Source organism: Papio anubis, chromosome 18 (assembly GCF_008728515.1).
Source record: "Papio anubis isolate 15944 chromosome 18, Panubis1.0, whole genome shotgun sequence".
Lineage (NCBI taxonomy): Eukaryota > Metazoa > Chordata > Mammalia > Primates > Cercopithecidae > Papio > Papio anubis.
Window position 1 is genome coordinate 61,562,487 of NC_044993.1, and position 16,701 is coordinate 61,579,187.

Sequence of the window (16,701 nt, forward strand, 5' to 3'; positions counted from 1 at the left end):
ACACACACACACCCCTGTACTCTGGAATGAGAAAGATCTCCCTTCAGTTCTTACGGACTGATCTGGCCCATAATGTATCTGAACCTCAGTCTCCACATCTGAAAATGAGGATAATAACCGGAAGCCCCAAGGACGCGATCACAGGAGGTCACACACAGCAATGCTCAGCGTTTCTGGAGTACCCAGCACTCACGCTGCCTCCTTACTGAGCTGACTTTAGACCCTGAGCCCATTTTAAGATCAGACTCCACAAATGAGCTCAGGAGACCAACACTCATGGCAACAAGGGTGACAGCTGTTTAGGATGGGAGGAGGGAGGAACGAGAGAAAATGACAAGTTAGAAAACCAGGCTGATGGGTACAAATACCTCTCTTTCAACTTTTCCAAAAACACGGTGTATATGGGTCCAGTACACTGAGGTTTAAAGTCAAATGCAAAATAATTTACTGAGTACCTGCCGTGAACTGTTCCATGCTTTTACCTATAGTAAAATCATTTATTTCTCACCTCACATGGGCTATTTGAGGCATGTTTAAGAGATACTTTGGTTTTGTGATTGTTTTGTCTTATGTGATGACTTTAAACTCAACTTGTAAGTCACTATCACATTTGTACCTGGCTGGATCCAAATTACACAGAGCTAATAAGCTGACTGTCCCTGAAACTTCAAGATCAATTGTAGTAATTATCAAAACGGCACTGCACCATTCTGGAAGGGCTGTAAGGTCCCAGGCTTCGCCTCTAATTAGAGCTGTTCCAGGGCTAAATGCTTTCTCCTGAGCTCTCCTTCTCTCTAAAGAGCAGCTCATAAAAACTCGCCAGCCTTCTGAGTTTGGAACACAATTTGAGACACCGGTGATGGAAGATTCCACGACTCAATGTTCTCACAACCTCTAAAGACCATTTCATTTTCACAATGAAAATAACCCTTCAGGTAATGGGTCTCTGCTGAAACAGCATTTCTCCTCATCTCTGAGCTGAGAAGCTGACCTCCTTTGAGGGGTAAATTAAACCCCATTGACCACTTCCCCAGGGCTCAATGCAATTCGCACCTTGCAATTCTGAGCCATCAAAACTGGTTTGTGTATCTAATCACTTTCCTCCTGGAAAAGTCCCTGAAATTGTACTAGTGCCTAGAACATTCTCCTTTCATTTCTGTGTCAGGCTACAAAGGCAGAAATATAACTAGCACTCTGGTTTTTATTAACTTTTCTGGATTGGTGAGGACTGGACGACCTCCCAGGGTTAGAGCGAGGATACCCCAGTCTGGGTTAGATGGTTCTCTCTTTCAGTGCATTGACCACACTGTATCAGAATTGATTGTTTACGTGACCATCTCCCTCCTAGGTGTTAGTTCATTTGTTCATCCTTTTGTTCCTTCACTCACTCATTAAACAAGTATTTATTGAGAAGTTACTCTGGGTACTGGAGATAGAGCAATGAAAGAAGCAGACATAGCCCTTTCTTCATGGAGCATTCAGTTTTAACATGGGAGACTGACAAATCTCCATAAAATTTACTTTGTTGTGGGCTGGGTACAGGGGCTTACACCTGTAATCACAGCACTTTGGGAGGCTGAGGCAGGCAGATCATCTGAGGTCAGCAGTTCGAGACCAGCCTGGTCAAGATGGTGAAACCCTATCTCTACTAAAAATACAAAAATTAGCTGGGTATGGTGTGCATGCCTGTAGTCCCAGCTACTTGTGAACTGAGAACTGGGAGAATCAGCAGACCTGGGCTGAGGAGGTTGCAGTGAGCGAGATCCACAACTGCACTCCAGCCTGAAGCTGACAGGTGACACTCCATCACAAAAAAAAAAAAAAATTTACTCTTTTGTGGTCAAGGAAGATATTTTGGATAATTTCAATTTTTAAAAATTTATTGAGACTGGTTTTGTGGCCTAACATATGGTCTTTCCTGGAAAGTTATGTGCACTTGAGAAGTGTTTGGGGAATGTTCTATATAAGCCTGTTATATCTAATTGGTTTCTCATGTTGTTCAAATCTTCTACCCCTTACTGATCTTCTATCTAGTTATCCTATCCATTACTAAAAGTGGGGTACTGAGGTGAACTCTCATTGTAGAGCTGTTTGTTTCTCCTTTCATTTCTGTTGATTTTTTACATCATATGTTCTGAAGCTTTGTTGTCAGGTGTAGATATGCCAACAGCTGTTACAGATAAATTATTTACTATTATTTTAAGTGCCACCAAGGAACACTGGATCTAAGGAGAGTGACTTCCAGGGCCTGTTTTGGTCTGGGACACCAGAGAAGGCTTCTTTGAAGAAGCAATGTTTGGGCCAGGCTTTAAGGGATATTTAGAGTTAGCCAAGTTGGGGAAGGGAGGTTGAGGATGAGAAAGGTGCTTCAGGCAGGAGAATGAACATTTGTGAAGAGCAGTGAGTCTACACCAGCACTGCCTGGGTTTGAATCCCAGCTCAATTTCATCATCTGTGAGGTGATACCCATCTCTGAAGGTTGTTGTAGGGACTGAGTGGGTTAGAACAGTGTCCAGCACAGAGGCGATGCTGTGTACAAGCGGTTTAAGTGGGTAAAATAATAACCCTAAAGGGAGAAGACCAAGTGGGTTAGAGGAGTGGACCTGCCAGAGTGGCTGATGCAGGGAGAGGAGTGGCAAAGGCTGGGGACAAAGCCAGAGATGAGTGAGGGCCTTCCTTGCAAGCTCCACGAAGGATTTCGGTCTCCATGATGAGAGGGGAATGGTGCCATTGCTCCCTCTGGATTTAGTGTAGATGAGTAAACTGGTTGGGGGAGGTTCCAAATCTCTGGGGAGAGACAATGTGGCCTGGATCAGGCAGAGACCACTTGAGGGCAGGGACCATGGTTAATTGATCCCTTCTATCGGGGACCTGCCCGGACACCCGCCTGCAGCAGGACCTGGGTGAATTCTTGCTTTAATAATGAGTGCTTCCAGCCTCGTGTCTAGGACTCCCCTCTGTGGCTCTCTCCCGTCTTCCCAGTTTCTTCCCACCGCTGCCCTCCACAGGACTGCCATTCCAGGAGCCTCTTCATGCTGTGCTCCCCCTGCCCACAAGCCCAGAGCAGGCAAATTCACCTTTGATTTTCATTCGTCACCTCTCACCCAACCTCAGCCTCTCCACCCTATCAGCCTAACGGCCACCTCCACCCCCGACCTCAGTAGTTGCCAGAACACAAGTAGCCCTGTGATGCCCTCATGCCTTTCATAACCTCACTCTTACTGCTACCACAAGCCCTGCAAGGTTCACATCAGGACCTTCACCTCACAGATTAGGAAAGTGAGGCCCAGTGAGGTCAAATGGCTGGACTGATGCCTGAGATTTCAATGCAGGCCAGTCTGGTTCTGAAGAAATGCTCTTTCCAAGGCCCAGCCCTGCCTGCTCGAGAAGGGGCTTTTCTTCCCAAGGGGTGCTGAACCTTAAACTCACCAGAGCTGAATGAGAGAGGAGAGAACTTATCCCATTTCCTTTACCAGCCTAAAGGATCTATTTGTCCAAAGCCCAAGAAATCCTGAACAAAAATCAGGGCTGGGTGCAGTGGTTCCTGCCTGTAATCCCAGCACTCTGGGAGGCTGAGGTGGGTGGATCACCTGAGGTCAGGAGTTTGAGACGAGGTTGGTCAACAGGGTGAAACTCCATCTCTAGTAAAAAATACAAAAATTAGCCAGGTGTGCTGGTGTGTGCCTATAATCCCAGCTACTTGGAAGGCTGAGGCAGCAGAATCACTTGAACCTGGTGGGCGAAGGGTGCAATGAGCTGAGATCGTGCCACTGCACTCCAGCCTGGGCAACAGAGAGAGATTACGTCTCAAAAAAAAAAATAGTCTGAGACCAACTAACCTCTCCCTAGCGGTGCTCAGCAAAGGCACCAAATCGAATCTAATCCAATCAAAAATCCAACCAAGGCACTGACTACTGTTGTTTCCAATAACCCAAGGGCCACACAGATAATACAACAAGTGAAGTCGGTCACTTCCAGGCAACAGCAAAGAGCGGGGACTGTGGTCAATTGGACAGCACATGCCCTGTGCAAAGGGGATAGCTTTTACTCAGCTCCAGCAGACTGTGGCCTCACAGGGACAAACGTCTAATTTTTAAAGAAAATAAAGGAAATTTGTAGTTTTATGTGATAGCTTCCAACTTCTAAATGTCGGCCAAGAAAAAAAAAAAAGTTTTTAAATACCCAAGGGGGAGCTAAAACACATCTGAGGGCCAGACTGAGGCTGTAGGAGAAGGACTCCTACTAGCTCTACAAGAACCACATCAACCTGGTGTGGGTCTGAACAGTCATTTCTGTTTCCCTCTGTGGTCTTCTGGGACAGAAGCCAACAACAGAGTCCAGTTTCCAAAGGATCCCTTGTGAGCACAGGCTGCGGACTTACATTTCAAAATCCGACAAACTCTGGTCTTCGGAGGTTTGACTCAAATCTCCAGGCACCTACCATCAGGAGAAGGGGGAGAGGGGAGAGAAAATGCACAATGGTTACCACGGTTTGCATAATCACAGACGAATTCTGCCTCTCAGAGATCCCTGAATATTTCCTGTTCAGAATGAAGTGAAAAAGCAGTCACTGGAAAACAGTAAGAGACTGCGTGGAGGGATGGTTGGAGAGGATGTTGCAGCAATAAAAACATGCTACCATGAGAGATCTCAATTATCTTTAGGGACAAGGGACTCTTAATCCTATTGAGATAATCACAGGCATGTAAGGGCATGTAATTTTGGAGCAGTAAAGGCCTAATTAGGATCTGAGATGCAAGTTATCAGAGGTGCAATGGAAAAAACATCCATTGTCACCATGATGAACATCGCACACAGACACACCCAGTAGGTAAACACAAAAGGCCAAAGTCACATCCACAACGGCTCCATCCTTTCCCCTCGTAATGTATGAGCAATTTGAGGCAGCAGAATACGGCTTCTCCTTTTGACTTAGAAGGGCCACATGAGATGATGACTAGAGGAGAGAAACTAAACTGTGTGGCATGGTGGAGCCCACCACCAGTACCGCTTAGGGGTCCTTACCACACACTGTGGAGGTGGGGGTGAGGGCAGGCAGGCATTCACAGGTACACGTGACCCCCAGTAAGCCACCCACCCTCAGCTCCCCCTCAGATAGGAAACTGATTCTCACAGCTGTCACAAGGATTGCAATTATTATGTAAAGCAGACAGCAAAATGCCCAGTAGTGGTAGACGTTCAATAAATGTTGATATTTTCCTCGTACCCAGGGAATGAGCTTCTTTTTTTGATCTGCTAGAAATTAAACTGGCTAGAATTTTAAGAAGGAGGATCGAGACTAAGAGAAACCAAGTGGAACAGAGAAGGGTGAGGAGTAGTGAAGGGAAAAAAGAGGACACTAACTTCACACCTTTCACCTCTCGGGGTTCCCACACTACCCACAATCCCCAGCAAGCTTCACAGTGAACTTGAGGATAGCTATTATTCTCCCCACTTTACAGATGAGGAAATCGAGGCTCAGGGAGGCTGTAAAACTTGCCCAAGGTCACACATTTAGGAAATGGATCTGTCCAACTTCAAAGCTTTTCTGCTATAAACCCTCAGCAAACAGGAAAAGTCAGCTAAAAGGTGAAAAAAGAAAGTAAGATTGAAGTAGTCTCGAAGGCTTCAAGAAGAAATGAGGAAACTGAAGGTTAGGACACATTAGAAGGCTCTCCTTCAATCAACAGTGGAGGCTGGGTGAAGTGGCTCATGCCTGTAACTCCGAAGGCCGAGGTGGGCAGATCGCTTGAGCCCAGGAGTTCAAGACGAGCCTGGGCAACATAGCAAGACCGTGTCTCTCCTAAAAATAATGGAAAAAAAATTAGCCAGGCATGGTGGCACAAGCCTGTACTCCCACCTACTCCAGAAGCTGACGTGGGAGCATCACTTGAGTCCCGCAGTTCAAGGCTGCAGTGACCTATGATCACACCACTACACCCTAACCTGAGTGACAGAGCATGACCCTGTTTCAAAAAAAAAAATTAAGAGAATTTGTATTTTCTATTTTGAACTTTTCTGTACCTTCTACAATGAAGACATATTAACTGCATAACCATAAGCAGATATATATTAATTTAAGTGCATATCACATTATTAAGTAATCAAATACCCTTTCCACCTGATCCCACTCCATGCATGTCACTCAAATCCAGAAAGCAAGGTGGCAGAGACAGTGCCTTCCAAATAGTTATGCATCAGGGATGGAAAAGGGCAAAGAAAGGGTTCTAAAGCCATGTCACCTTCTAGACAACACCCATTCTCCCCTTTTACATCCATGTGGAGCCCAGCAGAAATGGCCAGGACACCGGGCGTGGTGGCTCAAGCCTGTAATTCCAGCACTTTGGGAGGCCGAGACGGGTGGATCACGAGGTCAGGAGATCAAGACCATCCTGGCTAACACGGTGAAACCCCGTGTCTACTAAAAAAAAAAAATACAAAAAACTAGCCGGGTGAGGTGGCGGGCGCCTGTAGTCCCAGCTACTTGGGAGGCTGAGGCAGGAGAATGGCGTAAACTGGGGAGGCGGAGCTTGCAGTGAGCTGAGATCCGGCCACTACACTCCAGCCTGGGCAACAGAGCGAGACTCCGTCTCAGGAAAAAAAAAAAAAAAAAAAAAAAAAAGCCAGGACGCCAGCACGCCACTCCTCTTCTCTGGGTTTCCCCCTCAGCACTGAGGCTGGGAAAAGCTCTTCTGGACCTGCTATGGGGATCAAGTGAGCAGGCTGGAGGGGGACTCACAGGCCATCAAGACACAAGCTCCACTGCTACACACAATCACCACCGCCTTTAAATGCAGCCTCATTTCCAGATGGAAGTGAACAGAGTTTGCACCCATGAAACTCAATCACAAGAGCGTCTTGCTGTATCTACCCCACAGAGCACAGGCAGAAGGCAACCAAAAGGACCAAGGTGAAACACAAGGCAGATTTTTTTATGGACAGACATTAATCTACAATTATAGAAAAAAAAGGGCTTCTTCAAAAATGACTAATTCTGGAACAAGGTATCTTTTGTGTAGGTAAAAGTTTCCCTTCAGGGGTGGTGATTTTCAGGGAACATTTTGAATAGTGGATATGCGTACCCAGGAGTTGTTCAATCCTTCTGACTTAGAGGCTTTTCTTCTAATTACATGGCATTATTGGGATCAGTAAACCAGAAGATTTTGTGTGCCTACATGAGTACCAGGGAGGCTGCTTGGAAAAAGAATTTGGGAACTTTCTAACCTCCGTGGAACATAACTTGATGATAAGGCCAGGCACTGTAGCAAATGCATGATAATAATTAAAGGCCGAGCTTATTCAACATCAAATTTTGTATTTTCTCACTGTTTTTCAAGACTGCAGCCAGATATTAGCTAGACTTGACAGCAGCCCTTTAGAGAGCTGATTTTATTTTATATTCTGGCAATAAAGAGTGTGGAGAAGAGATTATTTTGTAAGAAAAATCAACTTTCTACTGATACTGGCCACAAACATCCCCTGTGACCTCCTGAAGTCTGGGGAATCTTGGAGAACACATCCCTGGGATGCAGGCTTCTCTTTAGTTTACCCTCGATATGGGGCACAAAGCAGCCATCAGCAACATGGCTATCTCCATTCGCCTCTCCCTGACCCTGCAGAGAAGGCAGCTCACTCTATGCCTGTGGTCTGGGCACTCACGTGGCAGTCTTCAGGTGCAAGGAAAGGCGGATCCTATTACTAGAGCAACAGAGCAGCCAGGATTCCTGAATCACGCTGGAGCAAACACCCATGGTGCTGTACACACAAGGATGTGAAATGGTAGATGAGACCAATGGGGAATCCACTTCTGGGCTGCATCAGCAAAGAAGTTTCCATCATCTCCCCTGACTCAGGATTTCCTGGGTTGTTGGGGAAGGTGGGGAGCAGGTACAGGCCAGGACAACAGCTTTCTCCCTAGTCATGAAACTCTGACCCCAGTGCCATGTGGAACTCTGACACAGGTCCACCCTGCCACTTTGACTGGCAAGTCCTCAAACCTGGGAAGACACTAGAGGTTCCGCCAAAAAGAATGAAAAGTATCCATTATGTGCTGAATAAATATTTATTTAAATAAAAAGGAAAGACAGAAGAGGGAGAGAAAAAGAAAATCAGCCAATTTGCCAGAGCCATAGAAAAAAAATTACGCCTCTTCCCATTAGCACAATAAGGGTCCGGGTAAGGGGGCACTGAAGATGAACAGGGAACCCTTTCATCGTTGCAGCTGCCCTCACTTCTAGTCCTGAGGGGTGTGCAAGAATGACACCGCCACCACCAGTATCATCAAAGGCTGCCCACTCCACAAAGCTCTTCCACAGTGGGTGGGCAGAGGTGTGCTCCCGATTTCATGGGCAAGGACAAGAGAGATCACTGTGAATAAACACAGAGGAAGTAAAGATGTCAGGAGCCCAAACCAAATCTCAGTCTACTCAGCAGCCTCTCACTCAGCCTGAGTGACTTCATGTGCTCAGGCTTTCTCCAGGTGGAGAAGCCATACGAGGTATTCTGATCAATAATCCCATCTGAGGTCCCAGTGGGCTGCCAGCACCAACTGCTAGATAAATGAGAGCACTATCTTGGATGTCCAGCTCAGTCAAGCCCTGGTGGATACCACATGATGCATAAGAACCACCCAGCTGAGCTCAGTCAGCCCACAGAATCATGAGAGATTAAAAAATAGCCATTTTTTTTAAAGCCATTAAGTTTTGGGGTAGTTTCACATACAGTGATATATACTCCATAAAAGTAACTTGCCCAAGGTCATTTGGCTAGTAAGTAGCATAGGTGGAGTTCAAATGCAGGTGGTCTGGCTCCAGAGCCTACACTTCTAACTGCTAAGCTATACTGCCTCCCACTACAAAGTCTCCGTTCTTCACATCTTGCCTCTGGGATGCCCAGAAAATGAAGTAACCCTATTCATACTCAAGAGCCTTAGCTGGTAAACGGACCTCTGATGGGTGAAGAAAGTCTGAAAGGGCTCAATAGCTCCAAAGTAGACATATATGATGTACAACTGGGTCTAAAACCTTGAGCCTCCTTAAAGCTTGGGGGTTTTCTGATTTTATTTTCCTGTTGCTGCTGCAGGATGACTTAGGAGGCTTTGCCCCTAGGAAGTCCCAGGTCCTTTTCCATCTCTGGGTACACAGGTCAGCCTCCAGACTCTGGGCCAAGTACATAAGCTCTCAGGAACAGACGGAAATGCAGACATTTTGAGTTCTAATCCTGGGCTTCCTCTGATGGTTTGAGAAGTCACTTGACTTCCGTAAACCTTGATTTCTTCCTTGTCTACCTCATGACAACCAGCCTCTGATTGCCCTATTCAAAAAAATCAGCAAAGGCAAGGGGAGAGGCCAGCATGTGTTGAACAATTACTACGTGCCAAGGACTTCACGGTCTCACAGTAAATCCTCAAACAATCTGTGAAGCAAGTATTATTGTAAGCTACAGCTCCCTTCTCCTCTTCCTCAGCCTCTCTGTAAGGTTAGCTCTTCTCATCTGAGACTCAGCCAAAATATGAATTCCTAGGAGGCACCTTCCCAGACCACCAGAACTAAGCAGTGTCTCCAATGCAACCCTCTACGTTTCACATTCCTCAGTCTGTAATGACTCCATGCTGGTTATCTGCAGATTGGAACCCTCCTTGTGAGCTCAGAGAGCTCTATATGTGCTTACCACACCCACCTGTTCAGCATGACACACTGCAGCCTGGCCAAGAACCCAGCACATGTAGGCACTGAATTAACACACTGAATGAATGAATGAATGAATGAAAAAACGAAGCATAAGATACACTATGTTTCCACCCTGAAATGCCAACAGATTTTTAGACTGCTTTGTGGCAAATTCAAAATCTTGATGCACGGGAAGGATAAGATAGTTTGGAGACGAAAGAATCAAAGAAAGAGATTCTTATTTTCTTCCTTCTAATTACCAGGTTCTCAGATTCACTGCTCCAAAGAAAAGCAACAAGGAAGATGCTATGGAGCCAGCAAATCTTTGTTTCAATCATGAAGAGACAGCCATAATTTGTTTTCCAGAGTCGCTTTCTCACTCATTCCTGTTTTCAAATAGCCTGCCCTTATGCAATTAGCTCTCCCTTTTTACTGCCAAAAAAATGACAACTTTTCCATTCCACCAATGAGCTTGCTTTCTCATCTCATCTTTTAATAAGGAACATAATGGGAAATGGCACAGTTCTGTCTCTCAGCTTGGTTGGTCAAGCCAAGCAACAGGCTCAGGTCTGATGATAAGATCATAAAGTCAGCCTGGGCTATCCATGCCCTTCAGGACAAAGCCAGCCCACTTCTGGAGCACTTTCAGGGTTCTCTGTTAGTTTTTTCATTTGATTTACAAACATACAACTAGAGGTATCATATCTCTGTGGTTTTTGTTTTGTTGTTTTTGTTCTCTGTTCTCTGTGGTTTTTAAAAACAGCCGAGGTCAAGGACTCTTTGCTAGGAGTAAAAACTTGGCAAATAAGAGCTTTAAAGAGTTTTTATTTTATCCTCTGGGCAGCCCTGAAACCTTACACAAACATAGACTATCACACTTCTGTGAATTAGTTTTTGACATGTTTTTCCCAAAAGATAATGGGGGTGTCGAGGACAATATTCTCAGAGTCCAAGGTGGTAGGCAGGCACATCTGACTGCTCAATGTTCCCATTGGATGGATAGACACGCGGATGTAAAAATGGACAGATGGATGAATGAATGGCTGGAGTAGGGAAGGGGTTGGAGGCAAAGGGCATGGGGAAATAATTGAACTTACTAATTCACTAAGAATGGACATCTACTTTCTTTCCAAGAAATAAAGAGTGATGGACAACATAAGCACAGAGATAAGGATACAAAGACATTTGTTGCAACATCACTTAGGGTAATAAAAGCCTGGAAACAAGGAATGAAATGGTGATATAAAATACAGCACAGTCACAGCCAGGCTGTGCAGTTACAAAAAGAACAGCAGTCATCCCCTCTGAGGAGGAGAAGATCTCTAAGATATAATGTCAAATTACAAAAGCTAGACACAAAACAATGTGTCAGGTGAACTACCATCCTCATGAAGAAGTAGCGTGTCGGGAGACACACGTGTCTATACGCAGGAACCATTTCTATAAAGACACATAATAACCTGCTAGCCATGGATGCCTTTGAGGCAAGGCACTGAGAAGCAAGTGTCAGAGGAGAGAAGAGGATTTATTCCTATCTGTAAAACTTTAGACCTTATAAATTTTTACCACGTACAAGACTTGTTAACCTTTCAAAAAATCAACATAACAATCACGCAATTTTAAATCAAAAGAAAGAAACTATCATGTCTGTGGTGGAAAGAAAATCAGAACAGTGAATGCCTCGGGGAGAGTGGAGTGGGGAACACCAGGAAATGGCATGAAGGGCCATTCTGCGGTGATGGCAAAGTTCTACGTGCATACTGAAGTATTTTGGAAGAAACATGTACCGATAGCAGCAATTTACCATGAAATGCATCCCAAAAAAGATAAAATGGACAGATGAATGAATGAATGGCTTGATGGATGCATGCATAGATAGATGGATTAAAAAAACGATGATAAAGTACAGCAAAATGTTAATGGTAGACTCTAAGTGGTAGGTATACAGGTGTTCACTGTAAAATTCTTTCATATAATTGCTTTTAAAATTTCAAGCAAAATGCTGGAAAGTTTTTGTTCCACCATGCTGGAACAACGACTGAATTATCTTTCTACTCTCTGTACAGAAAATGATGTAACAGTACTGTCTTCTAAACAGGCTATCAGAGTATGCAGCTTAAAAATGTAGGAGAAAACGGATCAGAGAAATGTGCCTGATGGTTGATTAATTAAACTATGATGTTTGTCTGGATTCTGTGGTATTTGTGGTATGTATCAGCTCTTTAACAACGATAATTTGTAAGGCTGCGCATGGTGGCTCATGCTTATAATCCCAGTAACTCAGGAGGCCAAGGCAGGAGGATCGCTTGAGCCCAGGAGACTAAGGCCAGTCTGGCCAACACAGGGAGACCTCATCTCTACAGAATATTTAAAAAGCAGCTGGACGTGGTGGCATGCTCCTGTAGTCCCAACTACTCATGAGGCTGAAGTGGAAGGATCGCCCGATCCCGGGAGGGAGAGGCTGCAGTGAGGCGTGATTGTGCCACTGCACCCCAGCCAGGGTGACAGAGTGAGACCCCATCTCTAAACAACAAATAAAGATAATCTGTTGTGATTTACTTCTTCATTCTAAATAAGTGTTTTGTTGTTGTTGTTGTTGTTGTTTTACTTTAAAGACTGAACAAGACTTGAGTCTGCCGGGCCTGAGCTCTGACTCAGTTGTGTGGCCGATAATAAACCACTCCTCTTCTCTGGGCCTTACTTCCCTCCTGGAAAATAGGGACAATAGAAGCTTCCCTGGGTGGGGTTGTTGGGAAGCTCCAATAGGATCCTGCAAGAACCGCCCCAGCCCAGTACTTGGCGGAGAAACATTCTGGGCTCTGTGGAAACCCCACTGAGGGCACGGCGGTTTGGGTGTTGAGCAGCCCTCGCCCGGAGTGAGGGGCTGACTGCTCCATTCCACAAATGCACACTAGTTATGCATATGTTTATTCCACAGATTTGCACTACATTCCACTCAGTAGTGACTCTCTGCAGGTGCCGGGGGAGAGGAAGCCCCGGAGCTCGCGAAGCATACAATCCACCAGGAGAGACAGCCTCCACACAGCAGTCAGCACAATTCGTTAGACAGTTAAGGCTGTGAAAAGTCCATGGAGGACAGGAATGGAGGAGGCGTCTGGGAGGAGCCTGAAGCATGAGGGAGATGACAATGGCTTTGGTCTGTGCTCCAACCGGGGAAACCTCTGAGGGATTTAAGCAAGAGAGAGTCTGGTCCAGCTCACACTTCAGTCAGTCACTCTGGCTGCAGAGCAGAGATGGGAGACAAGAGGTGAACTGCCAGGAGGCTGCGCGCACATGCATACACACCCCTACACACACACACACACCCCCACACACACACACCCCTGAACTGCACACAAGGGGTAACGTGCCAAACTCTCTGCCATCCCCTTTATATCAACAGACTTTTAAGAATCACCTATAAGAAAAGCACAAATCAACAACTGCCTAGCATCCCTCCAGGCTGAAGCTACCAATATAGAACTATTCTTAACTTATGAGTTTTCAACCAGTTGGTGAAACACTCAGACTTACCGCAATGAGTGGAGAGTATTCAGCTAACCCAAACTTGCTCCCACTTCAGATGAGGGGAACGGTCTGAAGAGTAAATGAGCAGCCTTACAGTGGCTGGGGCCCTGGGCTGCAGGCTTCTCCTGCTTTGCCCCACATCTGTGGTGTTTTTAGCCTCTCCTCCCAGGTCCCAGGGTTTCTAGGAGATGTTTCAAGGCTCAGTGGCCAGAGCCCTTCCTGTGCTCTCCCTATTGACCCATGCCCCCTACTGAGTTGCGAAGGATGAGTTGCTCTTAAAGGGTTACACAAACATGATTTTTTTTAAGTTCAGCAAACATGGAACAAATGTTCTTGTATTAGTCTGTTCTCACACTGCTGATAAAGGTAATTATAAAAGAAAGAGTTTAATGGACTCTCAGTTCCACGTGGCTGGGGAAGCCGCACAATGATGGCAGAAAGAAAGAGCAAGTCACATCTTACATGGTGGCAGGCAGGAGAAGAACAAGAGCCAAGAGAAAGGGGAAACTCCTTATAAAACCCTCAGATCTCATGAGACTTAATCACTACCACGACAACAGTACGGGAGAAACCGCCCCTGTGATTCCATTATCTCCCACCAGGTCCCTCCCACAACACGTGGGAACTATGGGGGCTACAATTCAAGATGAGATGTGGGTGGGGACACAGCCAAATCATATCAGTTCTCATGCACTATTTCATCCTTAACTCCTATTGAACAGCCAGGGAAACTGAGGCACAGATCAACCAGATGATGCCAAAGAAAGGCAGCTGTGCAAAACCGAGAATCTGAACTGGCTCGTGCTACTGTTACAGTAACATGGGGAGTGGATGTAGGATTTCCGAAGACGCACTACAATCCCAAGGAAAACTGTGATGTAAAAATTGGCCTGGGACCACCGAGCAGCATTTAACAGCACTGAGAGATATCAAGGATGTTTAAGCGGCAGGTCTGAGGAGCTCATCCTTACAGGCAGGAGCAGATTTAGACACACCTGGGTTCATCGGCTAGTGATGCCAGCCTGTAAGAACAACCAAAGGTACCTGCCTTTCCTGTTACCTTAAATGTCCTCTTGCAAAAAGAATATCCCTTACCAGCACTACATGCAAGTGTGTTACACCGAGAACCCTCCGGGACAAGGACTCATTCATTCTTGCATTTCTGGCACCTAAACCCAGTACCTCTCCAAACTCTACATCAGGGATCGGCAAACTATGGCTCCTGGGCCAAATCCAGCCTGTTTTTGTAAACGGAGTTTTATGGGAACACAGTCACACTCAACAGCCGGTTATGCATCATCTATGACCACTTTCAGGCTGCATCAGCAAAGTGGAGTCATGGTGAGAGAGACAGCGTGACCCGCAGAGTCATCTACTATCTGGGCATTTACGGAAAATGTTTGCCAATTCCTAACTGATAGCTGGAAAGACGTAGAAAAATCATTTGTAATTTCAGGGAAATCTCATTTGTCTAGGTAGGGAGGAATAAATCTTTGATCTCCACAGCTTTATAAAATGTCAGGGACTTGAGAATCAAACAAGGCCCCTGGCTCCGATAGAGAAGGAATGTCAAGACGTTAAGGAGTCAGACATTTATTTGCACCCACTCATGTCATTCTTTGAGTAACCTGTTTCCCATATTCTACAGAGGCTCAGAGAGGCTAAGTGATGTGCCCACAGACACAGCAAGAATTCAAAGCCAACTGTGGCTCAATCCCAATTTGTGCTCCTTCTATAACACCTGCTGTCTCCCCTAGAAGAAACATGGCTGCAGAAAAAGAATCCAGGCTCACCTCCTCTGAAAGAAGGAAGCCCTAAAGCTCAGCACCTGCAAAAGGTGGTGCCTCGAAAGAAAAGTGAAGATGCTCTGGCAATCCCAGCATGTGTATGACTGGGTCATTTGCTGTTAACCACACACGTGGACTGTATTTTTAACATTATAAGCACAATGATGATATCTGTGGATGAAAAGGCTCTGTGTTTGCTGCTAATTTGCAGATAAAAGCAAAACAACTCTGGAATATTTCCTCCAGGGTTCTTCCTTAGAGTTTAATTTCCACCAGTCACAAGAAAGAATGCCACGTCCCGGAGGCTGCTTTAGGCATGGAGGCATGGAGATAGGGGAAGAATGTTCTCATAAAGCTCTTCACTGATTAGTTTTGGCTACCAAGGTCTCCCGGAGAAGACACAGGGTCTTAACGTCAGATGGCTTAAGGTGAAGTAGACTCGGGCCTCAACACTTATTAACAGAAAATCTTGAGCCTCAGTTTCCTCATCTGTAAAAGAGGGCCAGTACTCACCCACCTGCAACGTCCTATTTGTAAAACACCTGGCATCCTGCCGGGTCCACAATAATAAACACTCAATAAAACAGCCTTTCTCATCCTCCCTCCCTAGCCCCTCCCTTTCACATCCCTGCACTAAAAAGATAACAAATGGCAAGGGGAGTGTAGCCAGCTTTGACCTGAGCCATTGTCCCCTCAGCTCAGCTTGGATGGGGACCTGTTCTCCACTTCTGAGACGCCAGCATTTCTCCTCATTGCTCTCCCAAGGCTCAAGTGCTATTCCAAGTAGACCGGTGCTGCAGCCCTGGGAAGAATGGGGCACCAGAGCAAGCTGCAGCCTTCTCTCTCGGCCTCTCCTAGGCCATACGGTTGTGTGATGAGGAACAAAGAGAACTGCTGAAGCCAGCTTCCCTCCTAGTCAGTGCCGAGGCAGCAGGAATGGAACCGCTAACTCGGTTTCAATGGATCAGTAATGGGAATCTAGGTGTGGCTCTCTTTTTTTAATGAGACTGAGTCTCACTCTGTCGCCCAGGCTGGAGTGCAGTGGCACAATCTCGACTCACGGCAGCCTCTGCCTCCCGGGTTCAAGTGATTCTCCTGCCTTGGCCTCCAGAGTAGTTGGGATGACAGGCGTATGCCACCATGCCCAGCTAATTTTTGTATTTTTAGTACAGACAGGGGTTCACCATGTTGGCCAGGCTGGTCTCGAACTCCTGGCTTCAAGTGATCCGCTCACCTCGGCCTGCCAAAGTGCTGGAATTATAGGCGTGAGCCACCACACCTGACCTAGGTGTGGCTCTCTCTTATTTGCTCTTTCCTGCCTTCTGGAAAAGAAGGCTTTTTTGTTTAATTTTTCACCCATCAACCCTTTTCTTATTAACACGGAGCAGGCATAGTCACTGCCACCTGTTTGGGAAAGATTCATCTCACGTTGAAAAAGCATCTATGGGTTTTCCATTCCCTGCAGTCTCAAGGTTTCTTTCTTTATTTATTTTTTAAAGCAGATTCCTTCTCTTGAATGGCATCTTACCAAGAACCCTGTGCTATTGGCAAGAGTGTCGCACTTGCTCTCTGGGACACTGATCTGGTGGTCGGTGGACGGAGAGCAGGTGGGCAGAGCAGGGAAGGGCGTGCAGGCAGAACCAGCCACCCAGCTCACATTGCGAACTGCCTCCTCCTAGCTGTGAGCAGGGCGAGTGGCTCCACCTCTCCGCCCTTCG

General features: G+C 46.1%; 1 protein-coding gene across 7 annotated transcripts in view; it reads right to left on the bottom strand.

The window, feature by feature from the left end:
- Positions 1 to 16,701, bottom strand: part of SNX29 (sorting nexin 29) — a 588,023-nt gene that overhangs the window by 164,039 nt on the left and 407,283 nt on the right. For all 7 annotated transcript variants that reach the window (XM_031657934.1, XM_031657931.1, XM_031657930.1 and 4 more), the window contains one exon: positions 4,382 to 4,437. In XM_031657934.1, the coding sequence (XP_031513794.1) occupies positions 4,382 to 4,437 (56 nt within the window). The remainder of the gene's footprint in view (positions 1 to 4,381; positions 4,438 to 16,701) is intronic.